Raw genomic sequence first — 22396 nt, forward strand, 5'->3', positions numbered from 1 at the left:
CAAAACAGACATGGGAAGCCTTCTGTTACTTCCTCAAGTACCTCTGTCCAACCCCGGTGGGACCTACTGGGAACGTGTTAGAGCTGAGAGAGACGGCATGCCTGACGTGAAGGGAATGGTTTCAGGAAAGCTGAGCTTAGAGTGCATTTCCAGCACACAGTTTCCTAGTCTGTTCTTCTCTCCAGATGTGAGTCTCAGACCATTTTCTTCCATGGCTTGAATGATAGACAAGCACAATCTGTAAGCTGATCTTTATGATCTCTGTTGGGTTAGTTTGCTGTGACTGGTGGTTGGCCACTCTTGGAGCGCCGTGGGGTGAGAGAGTCCTGCTTGAGAGGCACATCATCAGTGCATCTGATCCTGAACAAGGTCTCCTGTCCAGTGTGGGAGACCGTCAGCCCCTGGAAGGAGTGGACTAATAGGCTGTGATAATCCCTGGCCGTCAAGTGAATAGATAGCTGCAGGCCAGCCAGTTTGTGCACACCTGTTACCTTCCCACCCCATTCGGGTTCTGAGCAGTATTGGACTTGCAGGCCGCAGTGTCTGTTTCCGTTATGTGGGTGAGCTCCATGGAGGGGGCTTGTGTGTGATTCCAGTGGAAGATGAGTCTTTGGGCAGGTGGAGTTTGGGACATGCTCAGAGCCCGAGGGGACTTCGGTCTGTCGTGTTCTGCCACAGGTTTTTGAGCCCCTCTAAGTTGCGCATCTGTTCAGTAGGAGAGTCGCAGACCTCAAGGCTGGTGGTTTTGTCTGCTTGGGCTCTCACCTGCGCTTGAGAAACAAAACAGTTTTGTTTTCCTGGGCCCTTAAACTCTTTTGGTCGAGACTTCTTTTCCAGAGCAGATGTATTTGTATCCCTAAAGTCACGGCTCTTCGCTTTACTACACGGGGGCTCGTTCAAAAAAGGGGGCTCTTTTCTTAGTGTATTTCCCCTCCTTTTTCACTTTATTATTCTGGATTTGGGGCTCGTTAGCTTGCCATCCATTTGAAGTTGACTTTTCTGCAGTTGCTACCAGATTTGCTCTGTGTCATTTGGCAGCGTGAAGCGAGCAGTTCTTGGTCAGAACCCTCCTCTGTTTGCAATTGTATTTGCTGGTTCCAGGGTCCTTCTTAAGGGTAGCAAGTCTGACTTGATGGTTGCTTGCTTTAGGAGGCCATCATGTCCTTACCATGGAAAAGGGCCTGAAGTGGAGGTCAGAGGTGATAAGGAGGGGCTGGGCCTGCTGGGGCACTGAGTTCTAAGTTAAGATTCCTGATCTGCACTTAAACGTGGTCTGAATGGTGAGACGATTTGTCGACCGGAACTCAAAAACAAGGGAAAGATATTAGCCAATAGTAATTAGAATATGTTTGCATAATTTTGTTATTTACTCTGGAAACCAACAACTTTTGGTGGTGGTTTTCCCTTGCCCTGTGGACTCCCTGCCCTCTCACCCCTCCCTAGGCCCTGCAATGCAGTCCTCCTCCTGACATCCCACCTGGGGCCCAGGTGAGACTCCCCAGTCTCCCTGAGCAAACACACACACACAGTCACAGTTGCTGAGATGCTGGTATTTTGATCAGCTCTCTTGCCCTCCGTTTTTACCAGAGGCCAGATGGCCCCTCGGCTGAGGGGGGGCTTTCTGTAGTCTCAAGATTTAGAAAGCCTCTTAGTCAGGCATGCTCCAGGAAATGGAGATCTGTTGTAGTCTATTTAATTGGTTTAGATTTTCAAATTGACACCAGGAGGGAATGGGTGGGAGGCTCTGCATCTGTTGTCCTCTGGTGTGAGAGGAGCAGCGGCCAGGACTTCCCTGGGAAGGCCAGGCAGCAGCGGCGTGTCTGGGCTCTGCTCTCCTGGTGGTGGCCCTTTGATGTGCTCCTGCACCCAGGGCCGAGGCTGCTTCTGTTTTCCTTGTCTGAGGAGAGGGAGAGGTGCTGAGTAAATTTGGCCTAAGATACCACATCAGAGAGTTGGTGAATGGGTACACGTCCTTCAAGGACTTGAGTGTTTACACCCAGAAGAGTTGGAACTCTCTCCTTCCAGGGAGGAATGAGACAGCAAGTTGAGGACTTGAAGAGGGGAGATACTTGATAACTGGGTGAGAATTTCTTAACAGAACGAGGATCAGCTCTCAAAGAACTGGTTAAGATTTGGAAAGAAACAGAAAAAATTGAGACTCCTACGAGGTTTTGATGATAGTTTTGGCTGAAATTTTCAGAGGAGATTTAGGATTTGGGAGAAAGTCAATGGTAAGTGTTTCTTTAGATCTAGGGAGAAAATATCAAAGGGCAGGAAAGGTCTGAGGTGGCCATGGAATGAGACTGCGCCCTCGGCTTGTGTCAGCCTTTCTGGGCCATTCATCGGGTATGACCTGGGTAACTGGGGACAGGAGCCTCTTCCTGCAGTAGTGCAGCCATAGGTGATGTTTGGTGGCAGAAATCTGTAGGTGTTGGGAGTCCCGTGACCATTCCAAACCATGGCTTTTCTTGGTTGTAGATTTGTACAGAGCAGAGGAAGCAGAGGTTATAACCAGTCATGCCTACTTTTCTCCCCCTCCTTTTTCTTTTCTCTTCCTCTGGCCTTGCCACCATGGAACTTTCTCCCTGCTGCAGCCTGGGCCTCGAATTCTGAGGCTGTAAGAACAGTGGGAGCTGCAGGGTTTACCACACATGGGAGGGGCAGCTCCGTGTGGTCCTGCCACCTTCCCCAGTTTGAGAATATGGCAGCTCCTTTGCCTCCTGGCTTGGAGTAAGGGAGACCATTCAAGTAGACGCCTCTCTCAAAGCAGACACTTCCCTTTACTCTCTGCACTCCAGGATGAGGAAGGAGGGTCATGCCTGGCACTTAGGTTGTGATTTCCCAGGGAGGAGAGCTAAGCTGAGTAGTCACTGTGAACCCTGGACAAGGCTCTCTGTACTGGCTGGGCCAGCTGTCCAGAGTGTCTCATGTTGCAGAGCCTTGCCCACCTCTCCCACCTGCACCCTTTTCTCCCACCATTGTCATTGCCGCTGGCACTCAAAGTCAAAGGTGTGGCTGCACAGTATGGGCCCGGTCCTCTCAGGCTACTTTGTGGATATTATTTTTTTTAAGTATGGAAACATGCAGGTGCCTTCCCAGAGAGGCTTAGACTGGTGTATCAAACCAGAAACAGCTAAGCTAGTGAAAGTATGAACTCAAGAAGAAAGATGTTGGCAGTCTGTGTAACAGCTGGAAAACTCACAAGGACCCACCTTGAGGACAACCCAGTGAATATGGACTTGTGGTGTCTGCTGTTTAAGAGAAATGTTCTCACCTGGGGTTGGCTGTGGTAATACAGTGTGTGACAAAACTTGGTGACCTAAAGCTTTGACTTGCTTGAGTTGAGAATGAATCACTTGCTTGGGTTTCTGTGTATATTATGACCCTGTCAGTGACTACCCGCCCCCCCCCCCCCCCCGCCCCGGCCCCGAGTGTGAACTTGTAGCATGATTGTACAAACCTCTATGTAGAAAATGGAGATTTCTTATTCTCTGAAATGTTAAGCTCTAGCCAATCAGTTTCTGCCCCCTTTAGCCTAGTATGTCTGAACTTAATTTCTTGTTATATATTTAAGCTTTTCCTCTATACTATAGGTTTTGTGACATCCCATGGTCAGGTGGAGAGGAAGCTGCCCCCTTGCAGAACTGTACTATCACCATTTTTCTTTTTAAAATATTATTATCACAGGATTGATTGTACACAGGGCTTGTAATAAAATGTTAACACTGTGCTGTGAAACCACAATGGTAAATCTCCATTGAAGGCTACTTCAAAGACACCTGAAAGTGGAGTGTTACATCTATGACTTTATTTCTTGCTTCCTGAGTATATTAAACCTAATTTTCACCCTTTCATTCTGTTTCAGCCTCCTGTATAAGAAGTACCGTATTTTCTGCCCATCATACTTTGTAATAAAACTTGAACATGTATAGACTGAATTTCTTCTTGTAATGAATTCAGTTCTTCCCATTCTGCCACTGTGGGCACATTCCAGAGACTCTGGCTGGGGGGTTAGAGTCTGCCCCAGCCCATCACACTATCTGACAGCCTGACTCATCACCTTTAACCAAACACAGAGCATCTACCCTATGCCAGGGGCCATGGCCTTCAAATTACTTGCAGTCTCCCAGAGGAGACATCCACATAAACAGTTACTGGCAGTTTTTGCAATAATGGGTATGTTTAGGCTTACAGGCTGCCTCCTGAGGAGGAGGTGATCGCCCAGAGAAGGTGATCACCTGGGTGATCTGAGTAGGAGCCAGAGGAGGTCAGGGAAAACTTCACAAGATGAAGGATGTTTGAACTGGGTTTTGAAGGCTGAGTAGGAGCTCTCCGGGAATAGGGAAAGACATTTAAGGCAGAGAGAATATCCACATACAACTCTAGAGGCAAGAAATAATATGGCCATATTCAGAGAAATAGAAGTTGATACGGGGTTTTGTATGGGGAATGGCAGGAAATGAGGCTAGAGAGGTAAGCAGGAGCCAGATGAAGCAGCATCTTTTGTGCTTTGCAGAAAGTTCAGGCCTTAACTCCTATATGAGACTTTGGAAAATTTACATAGAGGGAAGTCATGCTCAGAATTGCACTTTAGGAGGCCATGAAAAAAATGCCTGAGTAGGAGGTGAAATGGAGTCAGTTCACCTATTATAATAATCAAGATGAGAAAAAGTAAAAGCCTGAACTAAAGCAGGAACAGCAGGAAGGAGAGGACAGGGCATAACTGAAGAGACTTAAGAGATGGGGTAATAAGATTCAGTGAACTATTGGCTGTGAAAGATGACAAATGATAACTCCCAGACCCTCGGGGTTTGGACACCAGGTTCTGATGGCTAACTAGGGTTTCCGCGACCAGGCCAGTTTGCTCAGCCTACGCCCCAATTTGGTAGGAGGGAGGAGTGCCTATCCCCACTGCTATTCAAATGCTCCAGGTCCTAGACGAACACTCCCTCCGTTTATTTTTATTTTTATTTTCATTCTGTGCTTATGTTTAACCATTTCAAGGGAAGAGAAGAAGGGCAAATTGTGATTGATGCCATGAGGCAGTATTTGGCAAGTAGTTGCCATTGTGTTGGAAGCGTTGATCTGGGGATGGCAGTGAGTCTGGGAAAGAAGTGTGCACTCTAAGAGTTTAAACTGTGTGGCAAAATAAGCACCTTCTGGCTCTGTTAGAATTGTGCTGTATGGTCTGACAACATGTATTTTATGGGAAATATGAGATTCCTGCTCTTTGTTTTTTAAGGGGAGAACTGGGAGAGTCAACACTGGCATTATTCACCTTGATAGCCTGGGCTAAGCTGCAGGAACAAACCCCCAAGCCTCAGACTGAACACAACAAAATTTTACTTTTTGCTTACATGAAGTTCTTTGGAGGTTGGTCAGCTAGATCATCCAGAACGTGTGGGAGGGAGAGATACGTTTTTCAAGATAGGGTCTGGAAGTGGCTTACTCACTTCTGCCCGTATCTGCCAGATTTAGTCACATGATTCCAAGGAAGGTCAAGAAGGATCATCTTCCTGTGTGCCTCGGAAGAGGAAATAAAAGTGGCAGATAAATAGTTGTATCTCTGTCATACCATGACTTCAATGATCCTGAAAACCAGGCTCTAGAATGGTTCAGTCATCTGTGAATTTATCTTGAGAACAGTTAAGTATTAGCTCAGACTGAGAAAGTAAAACTCCGCCCTGCTGTTCATCACAGATAGAGACACAGATAAAAGCAGCTGCAAAGTTAACAAGAAACAATATTTCTCCCAAGCATAGCTGTGTCATAACAGTGACTACTTTCTTTTCTTTTTTTAATTCACTGAAAAACTTTGTTCTCTAAAATCATAGACTGTCAGCAAGTTTGCTGTTTGAAATGATATCTGTGAGAATGAAGACCTACAGTCTTGCTTGGAGAATCCAAATCACTGGCAGAGAAGCAGCCTTGATTTCCAGCCAGGTATAGAACCTCAGAGCAGGGGTTTTTGAATATAGCATTCCCCACTTAGCTTTGTAGTTTCCACAGAAACTAAACTCTGTCTGCTTTGCAGTCCAGAACTGATGTTCACCCACTTTTCATACAGCTCTGTGTTCCTTTGAGCCTATCAAATTCTATTTCATTGAAATTTCGCCTAACCTCCACCTTTGTCCATACTATATGTATATTAGTACATATACTATATTAGTACATATACTATATTATACTATATTAGTACATATACAAATCTTTTCCTTTGTTTGGTGAGACACCCCACCATCCCTATAGTGCGCAGTTTTCCTTGTTGCAGTGAGTCTATAGTCTGACTTTGTTGAACTACAGATTTGCCTTGGTAGACTTAGGCTGATTGGACAAGGGCAACCTCAAACTTCACTTTGGCCTTTATGCTTATTTGCAATTATAAATTCTCTTAATTTGCTTTTTGCTATTCAAAGTAACATTTATATTATACTATATTTTTAAATTACAAAAAGTAATACTATCTATGAATAGTATTTTCATAAGCACATGAAAAGATGTTTGACATCATTCGTCATTAGGGAAATACAAATCAAAACCACAATGAGAAACCACTTCATGGGGCACCTGGGTGGCTCAGTGGGTTAAGCGTCCTACTTCAGCTCAGGTCATGATCTCAGAGCACGTGAGTTCGAGCCCCGCATCAGGCTCTCTGCTGACAGCTCAGAGCCTGGAGCCTGCGTCGGATGCTGTTGTCTGCCTCTCTCTCAGCCCTTCCCCCCGCCTCATGCTATGTCTCTCTGTCTCAAAATGAATAAACATAAAAAAAAAAAAAAAGAAACCACTTCATACCCACTAGGATGTCAACAGCTATAGTCAAAAAGAGATGTGTTGGCAAGGATGTACAGAAAAGTGGAAACCTCATACATTGCTGGTGGGAATGTAAAATAATGCAACTGTTTTGGAAAACTGTGGCAGTTCCTCAAAAGGTTGAATGGAGTTACTATACAACCCACCAGTTCCACTCCTTGTTGTATACCCAAGAGAAACAAAAACATGTCTGTACAAAAACTTGAACATAAATGTTCATGACAATATTATTCATATAGTCAAAAGGTGGAAACAACCCAAATGTCCATCAACTGATGAATGGGTAAATAAAATTGGTATATCCATACAATGGAATATTTTTTGGCAATTAAAAGGAATGAAATACTGACATGCTACATGGATGAAGCCTAGAAACACTATATGCTAAGTGAAAGAAGGCAGTCACAGAGGACCACATATTGTATGATTCTGTTCACATGAGATGTTCAGAATAGGCAAACCCATAGAGGCAGAAGTAAATTGGTGGTTTCCTAGGACTGAGGGAATTGGGGGGAAATGGGCAATGACTAATGGGTAAAAGGTTTCTTTCTGGGGTGACTAAAATGTAAAATTGATTGTTATGATGGCAACACAAATCTGTGAATACATATACTAAAAGCCATTATACACTTTAAATTGGTGACTTGTATGACATGTAAATCATGTCAATAAAGCTGTTTAAAACAAAACAAAACAAAACAAAAAACCCGAAGAACTGTGCCAGACACAAGGGTACCAACCTGCTCTCAAAGAATTTAATACTGTGGCAGAGCCATAAACATGTTTATATTAAAAAGTTATGTGCTAAGGTACAGACGTGTATAAAGAGTTATGTGAGCACAAAGTAGGGCATCTGAACCCGACTGGAGAATCTGGAGATGTTTCCATTTGGTGGAAAATGATGCCTGAGCTGAATCTGGAAGGAAAACAAAAGTTAGCCAAGTGAAGTCAAGTGGAACAAAGACCAGCAAAGACAGGTTTGTGTTGAACAAAGGAACTGGGAGAAGTACTAGGAGTAATCTGATGTTTCTAATATGGCAAAGTACGAGGAGAGTGCCGAGCCCATCGCAAAGAAGCTTAGATAACAATAATAAATTCCTAAGTGAACTATTAGTTACAGCTTAAAAAAAAAAAAAAAAAAAAAAAAAGGTCGCCCCGCTTCGCCCCAGCTCTGCACAAGTACGACAAACAAGCGAGTACCACGAGGCGGAACGGATTTTGTGGGCGATGGGGGCACGTTTCCGGAACGGACCGGGGAAAGGAAGTGTGTTACTTTATGGAGGGCACCCACTCCCGGCTTCCGCGGGGATGGTGCAGGGTGCTTCGTGTCACTACTTCCCCGGCCTGGCCTGAGCACTTGGGTCTCCGGTGAAGGGCGGAGGTAGCCGCAGGCTCGGGACCTGCTTGTTTCTCTGGCGGACACCACGGGCTGACCGTGGTCGCTGCTCTTTGGCTGCTCTTGCTGACCTTGGCCCAGGGTCGGGGCCGATGGCGTCTTGGGCCGCTGTCAGCCTAAGCAGAGTTCCTGCCCGGTGCTTGTGGGCTCAAGGCCCCGGTGTCCGGGCGGCTCTTCCGTCCACCTTCGCGGCCTCCCAGCCTGAGCCCACGGGCTGCAACCCCGCTCCGGGCAGGACGCTGCACCTCAGCGCGGCGGTCCCCGCAGGGCACAACAAGTGGTCCAAAGTCCGGCATATCAAGGGTCCCAAGGACGCCGAAAGGAGTCGCATCTTCTCCAAGCTCTGTTTGAGCATCCGCCTGGCGGTTAAAGGTAAGAACCTGACGGTCGTCCGCTGCTGTCCTCTCCGCGCCCAAAGCCTCGCTTGCCTCTCAGAGCTAAACCAGAGCCAACCCCGATCCTTGGTCCTTCATATTCTTTTCTTTTCCTAATACTCACCGTTGCCCACTTTATAAACGTTCAAAACACCTCCCTACACTGTAGGTCTCCACTCACCTTTCCAGATGCTGAGCGTATGCCTGCTTGTCACAGAGTTGCTCTTAGGATGATAATGGTGAAAGTGACTTCATTCTAGAGTGTAGCTGGGTACTTCTTAGAAACAGACCCTAAGGGTAAGGTCACTCGTGTGTCTTTTCAGTAGAGACAAATCAAACCCTCTAGTCCCCTCTGGTAGCACATAGGTTGTGTGGCAGGGGCGTTGAGTAAAGCTGTTAGTTGCCCAGACTCAGTTTGCTTTGTTAGGGTTTCCTAAGACACATTTTCTTGGAAGGTAAGTTTGCAAGCATGGTTTTTTCAACTGTGTAGCCACTGTAGAAAGGCTTTTTTGTTTTTGTTTTTGTTTTTGTATTTAGTGTCAGATACCTGTAGGAGTGGAGAACAAGTCCTATAAAAATTATGGACTTCAGAGTCAAGAAGACTTGGTTTCTGTCACTTACTATCTGTATGACTTTGAGCAAATGGCTTAACCTTGATGAGTTTCAGTTTTCTTTCTTTATTTTTTTAAATGTTTATTTATTTTTGAGAGAGAGAGAGAGAGAGAGTGAAAGCAGAGGAGGGACAGAGAGAAGGAGACACCGAATGTGAAGCAGGCTCCAGGCTCTGAGCTGTCAGCACAGAGCCTGACGCAGGGCTCGAACTCATAAATGATGAGATCATGACCTGAGCTGGAGTCGGACACTTAACCAACTGAGCCACCCAGGTTCCCTGAGTTTCAGTTTTCTTTTTTTTAAACTTTTTTTTTCAACGTTTTTTATTTATTTTTGGGACAGAGAGAAACAGAGCATGAACTGGGGAGGGGCAGAGAGAGAGGGAGACACAGCATCTGAAACAGGCTCCAGGCTCTGAGCCATCAGCCCAGAGCCTGACGCGGGGCTCAAACTCACGGACCGCGAGATCGTGACCTGGCTGAAGTCGGACGCCACCCAGGCGCCCGAGTTTCAGTTTTCTAATCTAAAACAGGGATAGTGCCTACCTTGAGGTCATTTCTGGTGCATAATAGGCACTCAGTAAATATAAGTTTACCCCTAGAACTCATGCCTGATATTTCTCTTTGCTTCCTTTTCTTCTAAAATCTTGATACTGAGTTAGATAACAGTATTGAATGTTTGTTTTGTGCACTGGTAATACAAGATAATGAGATATAGCCCCTACTCTTAGAGACAGCATGATTACATGCTGTCATGTGAATGTTTCAATAATTACAAAATAGTGGTGTCAGAGCAAGGGGTATTAATAAGTCCAGGAAATGTTGGTACCATTTTCATTTCTTACCCGATTCAAAGTGGTGTTCACTGAAACCTAGCAGGAAGATATCCGCCCTTAAAGAGTGAATTAGAACCTTCTTTTCCAAAATACTTCTCTGTATTCAAACGCTGAATTAATTTCTAAATGAACTGAGAGCTAAGTGGCGACCTGCTGCTCTTCTGGCTGGAGGTGGGTAGAGTGGCAGAAATCCCTTCTTTCCCCCTGGCTGTAATGCAGTGTTTTCACTCACTCTTTTCTCTCTATCTCAGAAGGAGGCCCCAACCCTGAACTCAACAGCAGTCTGGCCAACATCTTAGAGGTGTGTCGCAGCAAGCACATGCCCAAGTCAACGATTGAGGCATCACTGAAAATGGGGGTGTGTCCTCACTTTGACATTTTCTTATTGATCACAGCCCCTCCGGGGCCCATGTCTGGAAGGCCACTAAACACTCTGAAATTATCAGAGAAAAGAGTAGCATTGTGGTCGATACCCTCAATACAGAGCCTTCTGGTGGCTCTGTGTCCTTGGACATTGGTTGTGGGAGCATAATCAGGAACAGGATGAATAGACAATGTACAGAAGCATATGGCCTACGGACCTAGGACTGCTTAGCCAAGTATGTGAGGAGATGAGAGAGAAAGAAGGGACACAGTGTGGGGAATATTAGATTGAGAAAAGGTTTGTTTTTCAGATATTTATGCCCTAAAGGAGAAGAGCCAGTAGAAAGAGAGACAGGGGCAATAGTGATGGTGGGAGGGGCAAGGATGTAGAGCCCAGTTATGTGAATTGTCTTTGAGCCCAGGTGAGAGGACACCTCTTCCTCTGGGACAAGTAGGAAGGATTTGAGGAATGATAATCATCTTAATAGCCAATAATTATTGAGTGCTTACTCTAGGCCAAACACTTTGATAAGAACTTTGTATGCGTTATCTCACTGAATCCGCAAAACAACCTTAAGTGGAAACCGGGAAACAGAAAGATTAGGTGACCAAGTCACAGAGAAAATGACAGACTTGAAACCAGACAGACTCTAGAGCCTGTTCTTTAACCATTTATAAATACTGCCTTCATGTGGGCTGTGGAAGGAAGAAATTGTCATTTGGGAGTTCCTGGAAAGGCAGCAGGGCAGGGTGCTTGGAGAGAGTCGTGAAAGTTGTGCAGGCAAGGGATAAATGGAGGTGGCATGGAAGGTCCAGATGAGATTGATTGGTCATTAGACTTCTGATGAATTGTTTGAATTTTGTGGCCCTGCTATTTTCAGTGGTTCTTATGATAGGGCCCAAGTGTGCTATTTCCTGAAGCAGTACTCAGCACCCCAGGGGAGACTTCACCGATGGGTTTCATGCGGGGTGGGCATAGGAGGAGGAGTCTTGGGAGCTGGGTGGGGTGTGTGTGTGTGTGTGTGTTAGATGTGAGATTCAGCTGGGAAAGGGAGGAAATGAAACTGGGAGATGGCTGACTGATTGTTCAGGGACCAGAGAAACAGACTCCCTTCCCAGTAAGGGGTTATACTTTCAGTTACCTCAAAAGTTGGTCCCAAGGGCCACCTCTCAGCGGTGGGGGACAACAATAAAGACTTGAGAGTCTAAGCTCTACTCCAGAGAGCCCCTCCCATGGAGTTGTTATCTGTGTTCTGGGCTGGGATGCAGGAGGGAACTGGGAAACAGGAAAATGTGCTCATGTTGTTTATTGCAGAAAACCAAGGATGTTTATTTGCTGTATGAGGGCCGAGGCCCTGGTGGCTCTTCCCTGCTCATTGAGGCATTATCCAACAGTGGCTCCAAGTGCCATTCAGACATCAGACATATCCTGAACAAGAACGGGTAGGTATATGTGTAGGGAAAGTGGAAGGCTATGAAGCCATAAAGTTCCAATTCTTTGCAAGGAAAATACTGTTGTTCTTGGCGGTGTTTCAAGTTTTAAGCACACTTCATCCTTAGCAGAATCCAAGTGGGATCATTTCTTCTCCCTTGTCTCGTTCTGTACTAGGCAGGATCCAGAAGACTTGTTCGTTAGATGTAGAAGGGGCTCTTTGGCCTATTTTCCTCATGTGTAGCCATATAATGTCCAGGTCTTAAAATGTACTACCGAGACTGGAATCTTAAAAGATGAGCAAAGTTTTTGCATCCACTAAACTCCAATCAGGGCAGAAAGTAGGGGACGGAGATATGTTTGGATTATTCCCTTGCCAGGTCATAGCTGCATCTTCTCCTTCAGAAGTATGTATGTCTATACTCCGAAGGCTGGGTGGGAAATAAGAGTATTAGAATGCAGTGCTATGTGGAGGCTGAGTCTAAAGGCATTTGGTCTGGCGCATTTCCTTTCCTTTTAGGGGAATGATGGCTGATGGAGCTCGCCACTCCTTTGACAAAAAGGGGGTGATCGTGGTTGGAGTGGAGGACCGAGAGAAGAAAGCCGTGAACCTAGAGCGTGCCCTGGAGATGGCAATTGAAGCAGGAGCTGAAGATGTCAAGGAAACTGAAGACGAAGAGGAAAAGAACATTTTTAAAGTGAGTATGAAGACTTAGTGTTTGGTGGACTTCTGAGAGGATCCTAATAGATGCGTTAAGGCATGCCTCTCTCGGTTTCTTCTTTTGTGCCCTGGGGTACAGGTGACATAAAGAGTTCACACATTGCACAAACATTTATTATGTGAATACTGGAAAGGGCTTACTGAGGACTTTGAGAAGGATTCAGAACTCTGAAAACTATATCTCTGCTCGTAAAGAACTTAAATCTGGTGATTCATAATAGTAATTGCATTCAGGTTTTGCAGAGTTCTGACTGGCCTTACCCTGTTACCTCCTGACTCCTCACCAGACTTTCCTTTGTCCCTAGTTTATTTGTGATGCCTCTTCACTGCATCAAGTGAGGAAGAAGCTGGACTCGCTGGGCTTGTGTTCTGTGTCCTGTTCGCTAGAATTCATCCCCAACACAAAGGTGCGGCTCGCTGACCCCGACCTGGAGCAGGCTGCCCTTCTCATCCAGGCTCTTGGCAACCACGAGGATGTGATCCAGGTCTATGACAACATTGAGTAACCAGGCTGTATGTGCCCATGAGGTCCTTCCTAGGCAACTGGCAGCCCTTTCTGGAGCACAGGCTTTTGCAGCGTACTCTGAGACTGAAGCAGATTGGAGACCTAGCAGCTTAGGAGACACAAAACCAAGACCTGCAGCCCTTTGAGGCCAAGGGAATCACTACATCTCTGTGGGGACTCTTTGTCAGTTCTGCTGATGTCTCATAGCCCTCCTGGATGCAGGGTGGAAACAGCCAGCTAATCAGACTCTGATCTCAGGGAAGGATAGGTGCCCTGAGGACCCATGTACTATAAACTACTTTTTTTTTTTTTTTTTTTAAGAGAGAGAGGGAGAATGCCTGAGCAAGGTAGAGGGGCAGAGGGAGAGAGAATCTCAAGCAGGCTCCACGCTCAGCATGAAGCCTGACACAGGGCTCAGTCCCACAAATGACCTGAGCCGAAATCAAGAGCCAGATAATCAACTGAGCCACCCAGGCACCTCGGAAGCTACTCTTAAATAAGGTGATTGAAAAAAATAATAATAATAATAAGGTGATTGATGTGGGTTGCTGCACTGCTATTGTGTGGGTCTTCTGTTTCCTGGGTTTTTGTCCAGCTGTTGGAACCCTGTTGACTTCCTTTGACATCTATGGGTTTAGTTCCACTACTCCAGAACTTTTTTTTTTTTTAATTGACCAAAGAAATGTAGCTCTCTTTGGGTACTACTCTGTGCTCTAATGCTGGTTTAATGGCCTAAACCTGTCACTGATCATGCAAATAGTATTTGTCAAACACCTGTGTACCAAGACCTGTACTTACCAGGAGTACAGGCTATTTATCTGGTGCCCTGAGTTAGATCCTGCCCTAAGGCATAAGACCTCAGAGGTCAGACACAGGACTTCTGTCTGCTGGAGCTATCCTAGGGCAGTGTGAGCTGCTGTGCCTGCATCCTTGTTCTCTTCAGGTGGCCTCTGTGCCCTGCTTCTGCCAGAGAGCTTAAGGTTCTAACCCAGTAGGAAACCCAAGTGCCAATAATAAGGGACTCCCAGGCCCTGCTTTGCCCAGCCTTCCATGTGTTCTGAGATTGGTCAGAGTGGACCTGTGAGCAGATTGGACTGCTCTCAGGAAAGGCTATGCCATGCTGGTTTTGAAACTTGCTTGATCCCCAGAACACCCACCCTGTCTCCTTTTCATCCCTGCTGCTAAATGATGGGGCACTGGGAACTGGAGAGGAAATGAGAATAGAAGGAAGGGTGAAGGACTGAGTCAGAGCCTGACAGCTGGGGAATAGGACCCTTTGTACATTATGCTCTTCAGAGTCACTTTTGGGTTTAGAGAGACCAAGAGTGCCAATCACCTGTGCTGGAGCCCGTCAAGCATGTCAGGCCTGGAGTAGCTTTTTGATCCCTATTATTCACCTACTCAAGTTTTTTAAGCCAGTTCTGAACTCAGTAATTTTCCTGAAGGAGCCTCAGGTAAATGAGGAAAAGAAGAAAAACCAATTTGGCTATAAATAATAACTTCCTCCTTCTAGGAAAAGATTCCTAATTCCATCATGACTTCAGCAGTTGGAGAGCAAAGGCAAGGGGGAGGAAAACCAATGAATAAACCATGAAAATGCCAAAGCATATGCTCTTATACCTCATTTCATAATCATGATACTACCTGGAATTTTGTTTGTATAGGAGATAACTCATCCAAATATCTGATGAACACATCATTAAAATAGTGCAACTTAAAGTTGAAGTGCTGCTTTGTAATTTATAAGATGATTCTTTCATATGTTATTTATTTGATTTTCACAGAAAACCTATAAAATAATGAGGCCAAGTATTTTATGAACAAATGGTCTCATACCAAGCAGGTGAGAATAGGTCTAATACTACATTTTCTATTGATAGACCTTGGTTTGTAAAATAGCTCTGTTTTGTAAACTTTGAATATAATTATAATTTGGAGGAATGTGATAATTTCTGATATGAGACATCTGCACCAGGAAAGCCATCTCTGGAAGGGAACTTGGCTACTCATGTGAACATTCCTCTAGTCTAATAGGTAGGATTTGTTAATAATTTTCGTGTAACCAATTTTCTTCCAGCAAGGCATACTAGATGGCTCTGCACTGACCCCTGGTGGTGCCCCACAGTCTTTCCTGAGGTTAATATGGAAGAGGCAGAAATGAAACCTTATTTGGACCTGTTCTGCTTCTAAGTCTGCTAGAGCGCTTTAGCTACATAGGTTAAGTAGTTAAATAACTATTTAGCTGAATAGTTAATTAGAGAGGGTAGGAGTTATTCTTCTACTAAAACTTATTTTTCAAAGAATATTTTAGTTCAGAAAATGTTTACAATATAATGTTAAGTGGAAAACAAAGATGTGAAAAACTATATAGTATGGTCCAAATTTTAAAATCTAGTCATATCTATGTATGAACTTAAAAAAAAAAAAAACAGAAGGAAGTGTATCAAAATCTCAAAACTGGTTATCTCTGAATGGTGATGTTATCACTGAGTTTTATTTTCTATAATCATATATTTTACCAGGGGAAACATTTTTTCAAAAGAAAACTCATCACATTATTGTCCAACTAGGGAGACCACATGTGAGAAGCCAGGAGTCAGGCATACCTTAAAGTCAAGAATGAGGTCTGGTCCTGGCTTGCCTTTACCTTGTCTTTGGTCATTGTCTTAGCAACACAAAATCATTCAATACCTTGCAGCTGGCTTGGGCTCACTTTCAAGTGACCTTTTAGTGGGATGGGAGTATTGGTGACCAGTTCTGTCCATAGCCTTGACTCTTAAAAGAAGTGTTCATGTGCTTTGTAGCTGCCTTCACTCTGCCAGAGGCCCCAGCTGAATCAAATAGGAACCATGAAGGCTTTGCCTCCAGCCAACAATAGAAAAACCATGAGTTACTGAGTTATTTTTTTGTCTTTTTTTTATTCTCTGAAACTTATAGTACAACAGTGAGTATGACTTCACACTGGAAGAAATCGCAACTTGTAGACTTTTACAAGTCCCCTGGACTCCTCTAGAGATGTTCTGAGGAGGAAATAAATGAGCCAGTAGGTCTGACAAGAGAGAATGTTATGATAGATGCTATATTAGTCTTGACTGAAATGGCTTTCTCTCCTGGTGCTACCCCTGGACACTGAACAGGATAGTAGTTTCTACTTTTTCCTCTTTTTATCTTTCTTTTGACTATGCCAAAAAGGTAACATTGGGTTTTTTTGAATGAGTAAGTGAACCTCAAATGGGGGACTTCCCTACCCCCTTACTTGTAAGATACAACCAACATTAACAATCTACTCTTTATTATTCAACTCATTGGAACTGATCTGCTGGGGAATAAATTTTAACTCTTCCATTTGCCAGCAACCTTGGACAAGAACTTCACCTCTTTGTACCTGTTTCTTCATGTATAAAATATGGATAATAGTATCTATCTCTTAGGGCTATTTTGAGAATTAAGTAAGTTAATATATGTTAAGCACTTAAGACAGTGCCTGGCAATAGTAAGTGCTCAATAAATGTTGCCCCCCCCCCACTAAATATGAATGAACATTTTTTTAAAACTGAAATGTGATTGCCCTCTACATTTCAGCCTTATAAACTATTTTTGTTTTTGTTTTTGTTTTTCACTTCACAATATATCCTGGATGTTGCAATCAACATTACTTACTTTTGCTCATTTGCAAAGTGTTCCTTTGGGTAAATTTATAGAAATGGAATTTCAAAATGGAAAAGCAGTTTTACTCTATAAGTTAGTGTCAATAATAAATAAAATATCATGGTTGTAAAAATCTTCTATGAGGTATACATCAATCCTTAACAATGCAGATAAAGTGTTTGAACTGGTAACCTGGATATATTCTACTTTACCTCTGAATTAAAAGAATTTTCAGAAAATCAGGTGGTAGTTTTGTTTTCTTTTTTTTTATACCAAATTCATCGAACTATCCCAAAGAGCATTCATTTGTGTTTATTGTTCCCTATCTTGTGTTCAAGTGTCCCTCTGCTCTTGAAAGAAAAAAAAGGAAAGTAGTAATGCAGCTTGTATATGACAGGGCTGCCTGAGGCCCTGAGCTCTAGGGACAGGTCGTGATCCTTGAAGTCAGGTATGGTTCAGGTATTTAATCAGGGGCATCTACTCAGTGTAAAACCAGGGTAACAGACTTGAGAAGATATGACACAGGTGGGAGGCTTCACATGGGGAAAATGAGTGAGGAGAGAATATAGAAAGAAAAGATACATAACATACTTGTGGAGGCTACAACTACTGACCTCCCCATTTGAGGTTCACTTACTCATTCAAAAAAATATGTTTTTTTTAATGCACTATGAAAGATGCTAGGCATACCAATTTGAATGACAGCTTCTGTCTCTGTGCCTACTTCCTTTAAAGCCAATTACAACAGAGTGAGACAGGTGCTTTGATGAAGAAAGTACTAGGTGCTCTGGTACCCAGAATTGTATTTGTCTGGAAGGGCTTTCTGGAGGGAGTGATGTTCAGGCTTAGTTCTTTCCTGGAAGAATGAGGATGGAGGCAAAAGTGGAGGAGAAGAGTGTTGAAAACAAAATAGCACGTGCAGAGGAAAAGAGGCAAAACAAACTGCCAGTGGTCAGTGTGGCCAGAACATATGACGAGGTTGGCAGAGGTAGGAAATGGGAAAACTTGTGGCTGGAGAGGCATAGCCTGGGTCCTGAAGGGCCTTCTTAACTACATTCATATATTCGACTTATCCTAAGGGCAATAGGAAAAAACTTAAAAATTTTAAGCAGAGCATGACAATATCAGGTGTCCATTTTAAAAAGATCACCCTTTGACATAAGTAGATACTGTTACATTAGGTTTCAATTGGGATGGTGGAGCTGAGGATGGGAGAGGAGTGGACAGATTGGTAACATGGTCAAGATTAGCTGAAGGGGGGAAGGAAATGGTGAGGAAGAGTTCTCCAAGGTAGAGAACTCAACTTGGAATTGAGAACCCAACTTGGGAAACTGAAGATGGCAGAAGAAATATAGAACTATGGAGGAAAATAATGAACTCAGTTTGAACCTGTAGAATTTGAGGTGCCTTTGAGAGGCTAATGGATGATGTTTGGGAGCTCAGAAGAAAGTCTGATATGGTAACTTCAGCGTGGGAATGTTTGAGATGGCTGGTTAAGGTACAGACAATGGAAAATAAGCCCTCAAAGAAAGCTCTTGCTAGAAAGAAAGACAATCAGAAGGCTCTTTTTTTCAGCCAAGTACTTATGTGGTTGTACTATAGTTCTCTACCATGTGCAAGGCAGTATTCTGAGTGCTGGTGATGGGGCAGTGAACAGGACAAAATCTGTGCTCCTACGTAGCTTATGTTCATTGTAATTAAAGGAAAGACAAGTAAATGTAATTTTTAAAAAGGTGCTTATTTATTTTGAGAGAGAGTGTGCTTGCACACGCAAGTTGGGGAGGGGCAGAGAGAGGGAGAGAGAGAGAGCTCTGTTGGCACAGAGCTTGACACGGGGCTCGAACCCATGAACCGTGAGATTGCAACCTGAGCTGAAACTGAGAGCCCAACGCTTAACTCACTTAGCCACCCGGGCACCCTGTAAATACGTACTTTTAGACATAGATACTGAAGAAAAATAAGGCAAAATATGGGGATAAAGAATGATGGAGAGGAGAGAGGCTCTTTTTGAATGGGGTGGTTAGAAACTCAGAAGAGTTGACAGTTTGAGTGAAGACCTGAATAAAATGTAGGAATTAGCCATGGGAACACCTTGTGGGGGAGGGGGGATGGCGGAGAGCATTCCAGGTAGAAATGGCAAGTGCAAAGTTCCTGAACTTGACAGGTTCAAAATAGGGTAAGAAGGCCAGTGTGGCTAGGAGAGAGGTCATGGGAGAGAAGTAGAGATGAGGCAAGAGAGGATGGCAGGGCCAGCTCCTACTAAGCCTGAAAGGCCATGGCAAAGAGTTTGGGTTTTATTGTAAGTGTGATGGAAAGCCATTGGAGGGTTAACAGCAGGGCAATGACATCATCTGAATTACATTTTACAAGTATTGCTCTGGCTGCTGTGTGGAGAATCATTTTTTGGGTGGCCACAGAGGAAACAGGTGATGGGTTAGGAGGCTAAGGCAGTCATCCAAGGGTTAGGAGGCTAAGGCAGTCATCCAACAGAGGGTGGCGGCTTGGACCAAGGCTGTAGTGGTGAGAAGTGGATTGGATTCAGATACATTTTGAAACAATAGGTGAGAAACTTGCTGAAGGATTAGATGTAGGGGTAGGGAAAGAGTAAAACCAAGGAAGACTCCTCCTAGGTTTGTATTTTCACAATTGGGAAAACAGAGGAGAGGGGGTGTTTGGTGGGGAGGGGGAAAGGATAAAGAGTTTGGTGTGAAACTTGTGAAATTGGAGATGTGTTTTAGACTTTCCAAGACAAGCTGCTGAATAAACCTTCCAACACAGGCAATAGAATACTAACCAGATTTCCACTTGCATGGTTGTCTTTTTTTTTTTTTTTTTTTTTAATCTCATGGGTCAGTACAATTAAGGGTCAGATATGAGCCTCAGACCGGTATATTGGGACCTCTAGCACTGGCTTATTACACACATTCTCAACAGGGTGATACTCCAGTGAGGTAAAAAATGATTCGTAAGGGATGAGAAAAACCTTAGATAATACAATCATATGTGGCCTTCAAAGCTCAACCCTACTTGACAAAATCTTATTCCTTAGTATTTAATTTCTCCCATTAGAATTTACATTTAATTAGGGTTGCCTGGGTGGTTCAGTCAGTTGGGTGTTCGACTTTGGCTCAGGTCATGATCTCATGGTTTGGGAGTTGGAGCCCTGTGTCAGGCTCTGTGCTGACAGCTCGGAACCTGGAGCCTGCTTTGGATTCTGTGTCTCCTTCTCTCTCTGCTCCTCCCCTGCTCACACTCCTGTCTCTGTCTCAAAAATAAATAAACGTTAAAAAAAATTGCATTTAATTAATTCAAAATTTTCTCCTTGCGAGGTGATCATGAAAAAGCAGTTGAGAAACACTGGCCTGGCTTAGTAGAAGAGCATGACCTCTGGGTGGCAGACAGACTGGGTATGAATTCTGGCGCTCCTACCCGGACATGGTACTTAAACTTCTCTGAGCTTCACTTTCATCATTTAAATGCCAATAGTATTGTTTACCTCAGAGTTATGGGAAAGATAAAATGAGACGATGTGCCTGGCATATAATAGATGACATAATTATAAATTTTCTTTCCCCTTTGCTCTTTCTCCCCTCCCTAGGAAAGAGATTATTATAGTTAAGGAAGTACAATAAACTGAATAGGGATCTAATCAAGAAGAATGACAGACTTAAAAACTCGTTGGAGAAAAAGAAACAGCTTGGACAAGGGGCCTGATTAAATATTGTGGGGAGGAAGGAGTGTAAAGAGAGGAGTCTAAGGTAGTTCTTGAGCGATTTGACACCCAAAGCAAAGCCACCACCAAAGGTTCTTAGCTGACGGTTGAAAATGGCATCAGGGGAAGATTATTCTGGCGTCCAATTTATATTCCACTGGAACAGGGACTAGAGGAAGGGAGCGCATATTAATTGTGATGGACTTGGCATCTAAAGATGTGGGTGTAGAAAATGTTGAACAATGGGGGTTGGGGAAATTAATTACGGTCATTCTCTATTTTGAAATATCATGCAGCCAGTACAATTGTTTTGGAACAATATTTCAGTGGCACGGGAAAACACTTTTAATAAAATGTAAGCATACTACAAAACAGTATGAAGCCATTTTTGTCAAACGTTGTATACCTTGGTAGGAAAGAGATAAAACTATCTCTGGGGTGCAATTTTTTCTTTCAATTTTAATTCAAAGAGCTTGTATTGCTTTCATAACCAAAGAAAAAACTCTTATCCGAAAGAACCTCTCTGACTTTGCCACTTACTGCTTTCTACCCTGGCCAGCAGCGGAACTCCCAGGCTCCCGAGGACCCACATTCCAGTACTATCCCAGCCCCTCGGAGGGTGTGGCCCCGGAGGTAGGAGACCCGGGAAAAGGCGGGCACCGGTGAGGCCGCCCCCGCCTCCGGGCAAGCGCAACGTCTGGACCAGAGGAGTTGTCAGGAGGTCGGGCAGCAAAGGTGGCCACACGCCGGGAAGCGCTCAGAGCCAGAACTCTCCCCGCTTATTACGCGCCCGGTGTGGGCACTGGGAGGGGCAGGACGCTGGCCTCAGGGCCCGCCTGGACTGCCGAGAGCTGAGAGGGCGGGAGGCCGGGGGCCCCTCCAGCCGTTTTCCCAAACTCCAGCCCCAAAAGTAGCCGGAGGGGAACACCGCCAGCCCGCGCGCCAGCCGAGCCTTCAGTGACTGACGGGAGGTGGGAATGTGGGCGGAGCCTCACGCGCGAGCTGTGATTGGAGCAACAAACACCTCCCGGGGAGAGAGGGAGGCTGAGACGGCAAGGATGCGCAGAGGCGGGTGCTCAGAGCCCTCTACGTGATTGGCTAGAAGAGAGGGAACCGGGTGCTGTTTCGATGATTGGCAGGCGGTAGACAGCCTTCGGAAACGGCCTTGGCTTCGCCCATTGGCATACTGAGAGAGTGGGCGGGATTGGTTCATGGTGTGGTGCTGATGATTAGCTGGCGGCTGAGAGTTAGGGTGTTGGGGAGAGAGTGGGGTTGGGGGGCTACTGGGGCAGCGACTTCTTCCCTCTTATTGGCTAGCGAAGTGAGCGGGGGTGGTACGAAGGTCCAGCGACTGCCTGGGATTGGCGGGCGCTGCAGTGAGTGACAGACAAGGGGGCGAGCTGCGCGACCAGCGGTTTGTTTTTCGGAGCGTTCCTGAGGTGGAGAACGGTGGCCGGACGGAGCGACTGCGGGACTGAGAGACGGGCGGGCGGGCGGGCCGAGCGGCGCCGCCGAGGCCGGGCTGGGCCGAGCCGAGGAGCGCCGGGGATGTAGCGGGCCACCCTGCCCATGCCACAGCGCCCGGCCGCGGGCGGAGCCGGAGCCGGAGCCTGGGGAGGCGGCGGGGGCCCCGAGCGCAGCCCGCGCCCCCCGCGCGGAGCCAGGCCCGCTGCCGTCCCCGCCGCCCGGGCCCCCGGCATGCAGCTCCGGCTGCGGAGGTGACACTCGGGTCCGAGCCGCCGCCGCCGCCATCGCCACCATGGGTGAGTGTCGCCACCGCCCCGGCCTCTGCCCGCGCTGCTTCGCGTCGCCCCGCCCCGGGCTGAGGGGAGGAGGACCCTGGGCCGCCGCCTGACAGGCATGGACAGCCCGCCCGGCCCGGGCTGCGGACCGCCGGCGTCCGCCCGCCCCGCTCGCGGCTCGGCGGCCCGGGCGGGGGTTCGGTTTTTCTTGGCCCGCCGGGGCGGTCCGGGCCGGCGGAGCCCACT

At 45.7% G+C, this 22396-nt stretch overlaps 3 protein-coding genes across 3 annotated transcripts in view; all 3 read left to right on the forward strand.

Annotated features, from left to right (window-relative positions):
• Positions 1–3938, forward strand: part of DCAF7 (DDB1 and CUL4 associated factor 7) — a 30669-nt gene extending 26731 nt beyond the window's left edge. Inside the window, exon 8 of the transcript XR_007146732.1 lies at positions 3866–3938. The gene's annotated coding sequence lies outside the window, so the exon portion shown is untranslated. The remainder of the gene's footprint in view (positions 1–3865) is intronic.
• Positions 3939–6784: 2846 nt separating this feature from the next.
• Positions 6785–13456, forward strand: LOC125151330 (translational activator of cytochrome c oxidase 1). The gene is made up of 5 exons (XM_047832102.1): positions 6785–8578; positions 10279–10385; positions 11706–11833; positions 12343–12520; positions 12849–13456. Exons 1-5 carry the CDS (start codon positions 8299–8301, stop codon positions 13047–13049), a joined length of 894 nt encoding a protein of 297 aa, XP_047688058.1. The 5' UTR covers positions 6785–8298; the 3' UTR covers positions 13050–13456.
• Positions 13457–21789: 8333 nt separating this feature from the next.
• MAP3K3 (mitogen-activated protein kinase kinase kinase 3) overlaps positions 21790–22396 on the forward strand; it is a 60814-nt gene continuing 60207 nt past the window's right edge. Inside the window, exon 1 of the mRNA XM_047833421.1 lies at positions 21790–22171. Within this exon, the coding sequence (XP_047689377.1) occupies positions 22168–22171 (4 nt within the window). The 5' untranslated portion in view covers positions 21790–22167. The remainder of the gene's footprint in view (positions 22172–22396) is intronic.

Source organism: Prionailurus viverrinus, chromosome E1 (genome assembly GCF_022837055.1).
Source record: "Prionailurus viverrinus isolate Anna chromosome E1, UM_Priviv_1.0, whole genome shotgun sequence".
Taxonomy (NCBI): Eukaryota; Metazoa; Chordata; class Mammalia; order Carnivora; family Felidae; genus Prionailurus; species Prionailurus viverrinus.

Bases quoted from the DNA above. Each gene is read 5' to 3' on its own strand.
- LOC125151330 (XM_047832102.1), top strand. From the start codon at position 8,299: ATGGCGTCTTGGGCCGCTGTCAGCCTAAGCAGAGTTCCTGCCCGGTGC. The intron at 8,579-10,278 runs GTAAGAACCTGA...TCTCTATCTCAG, and splicing joins CATCCGCCTGGCGGTTAAAG to AAGGAGGCCCCAACCCTGAA. The intron at 12,521-12,848 runs GTGAGTATGAAG...CTTTGTCCCTAG, and splicing joins AGGAAAAGAACATTTTTAAA to TTTATTTGTGATGCCTCTTC.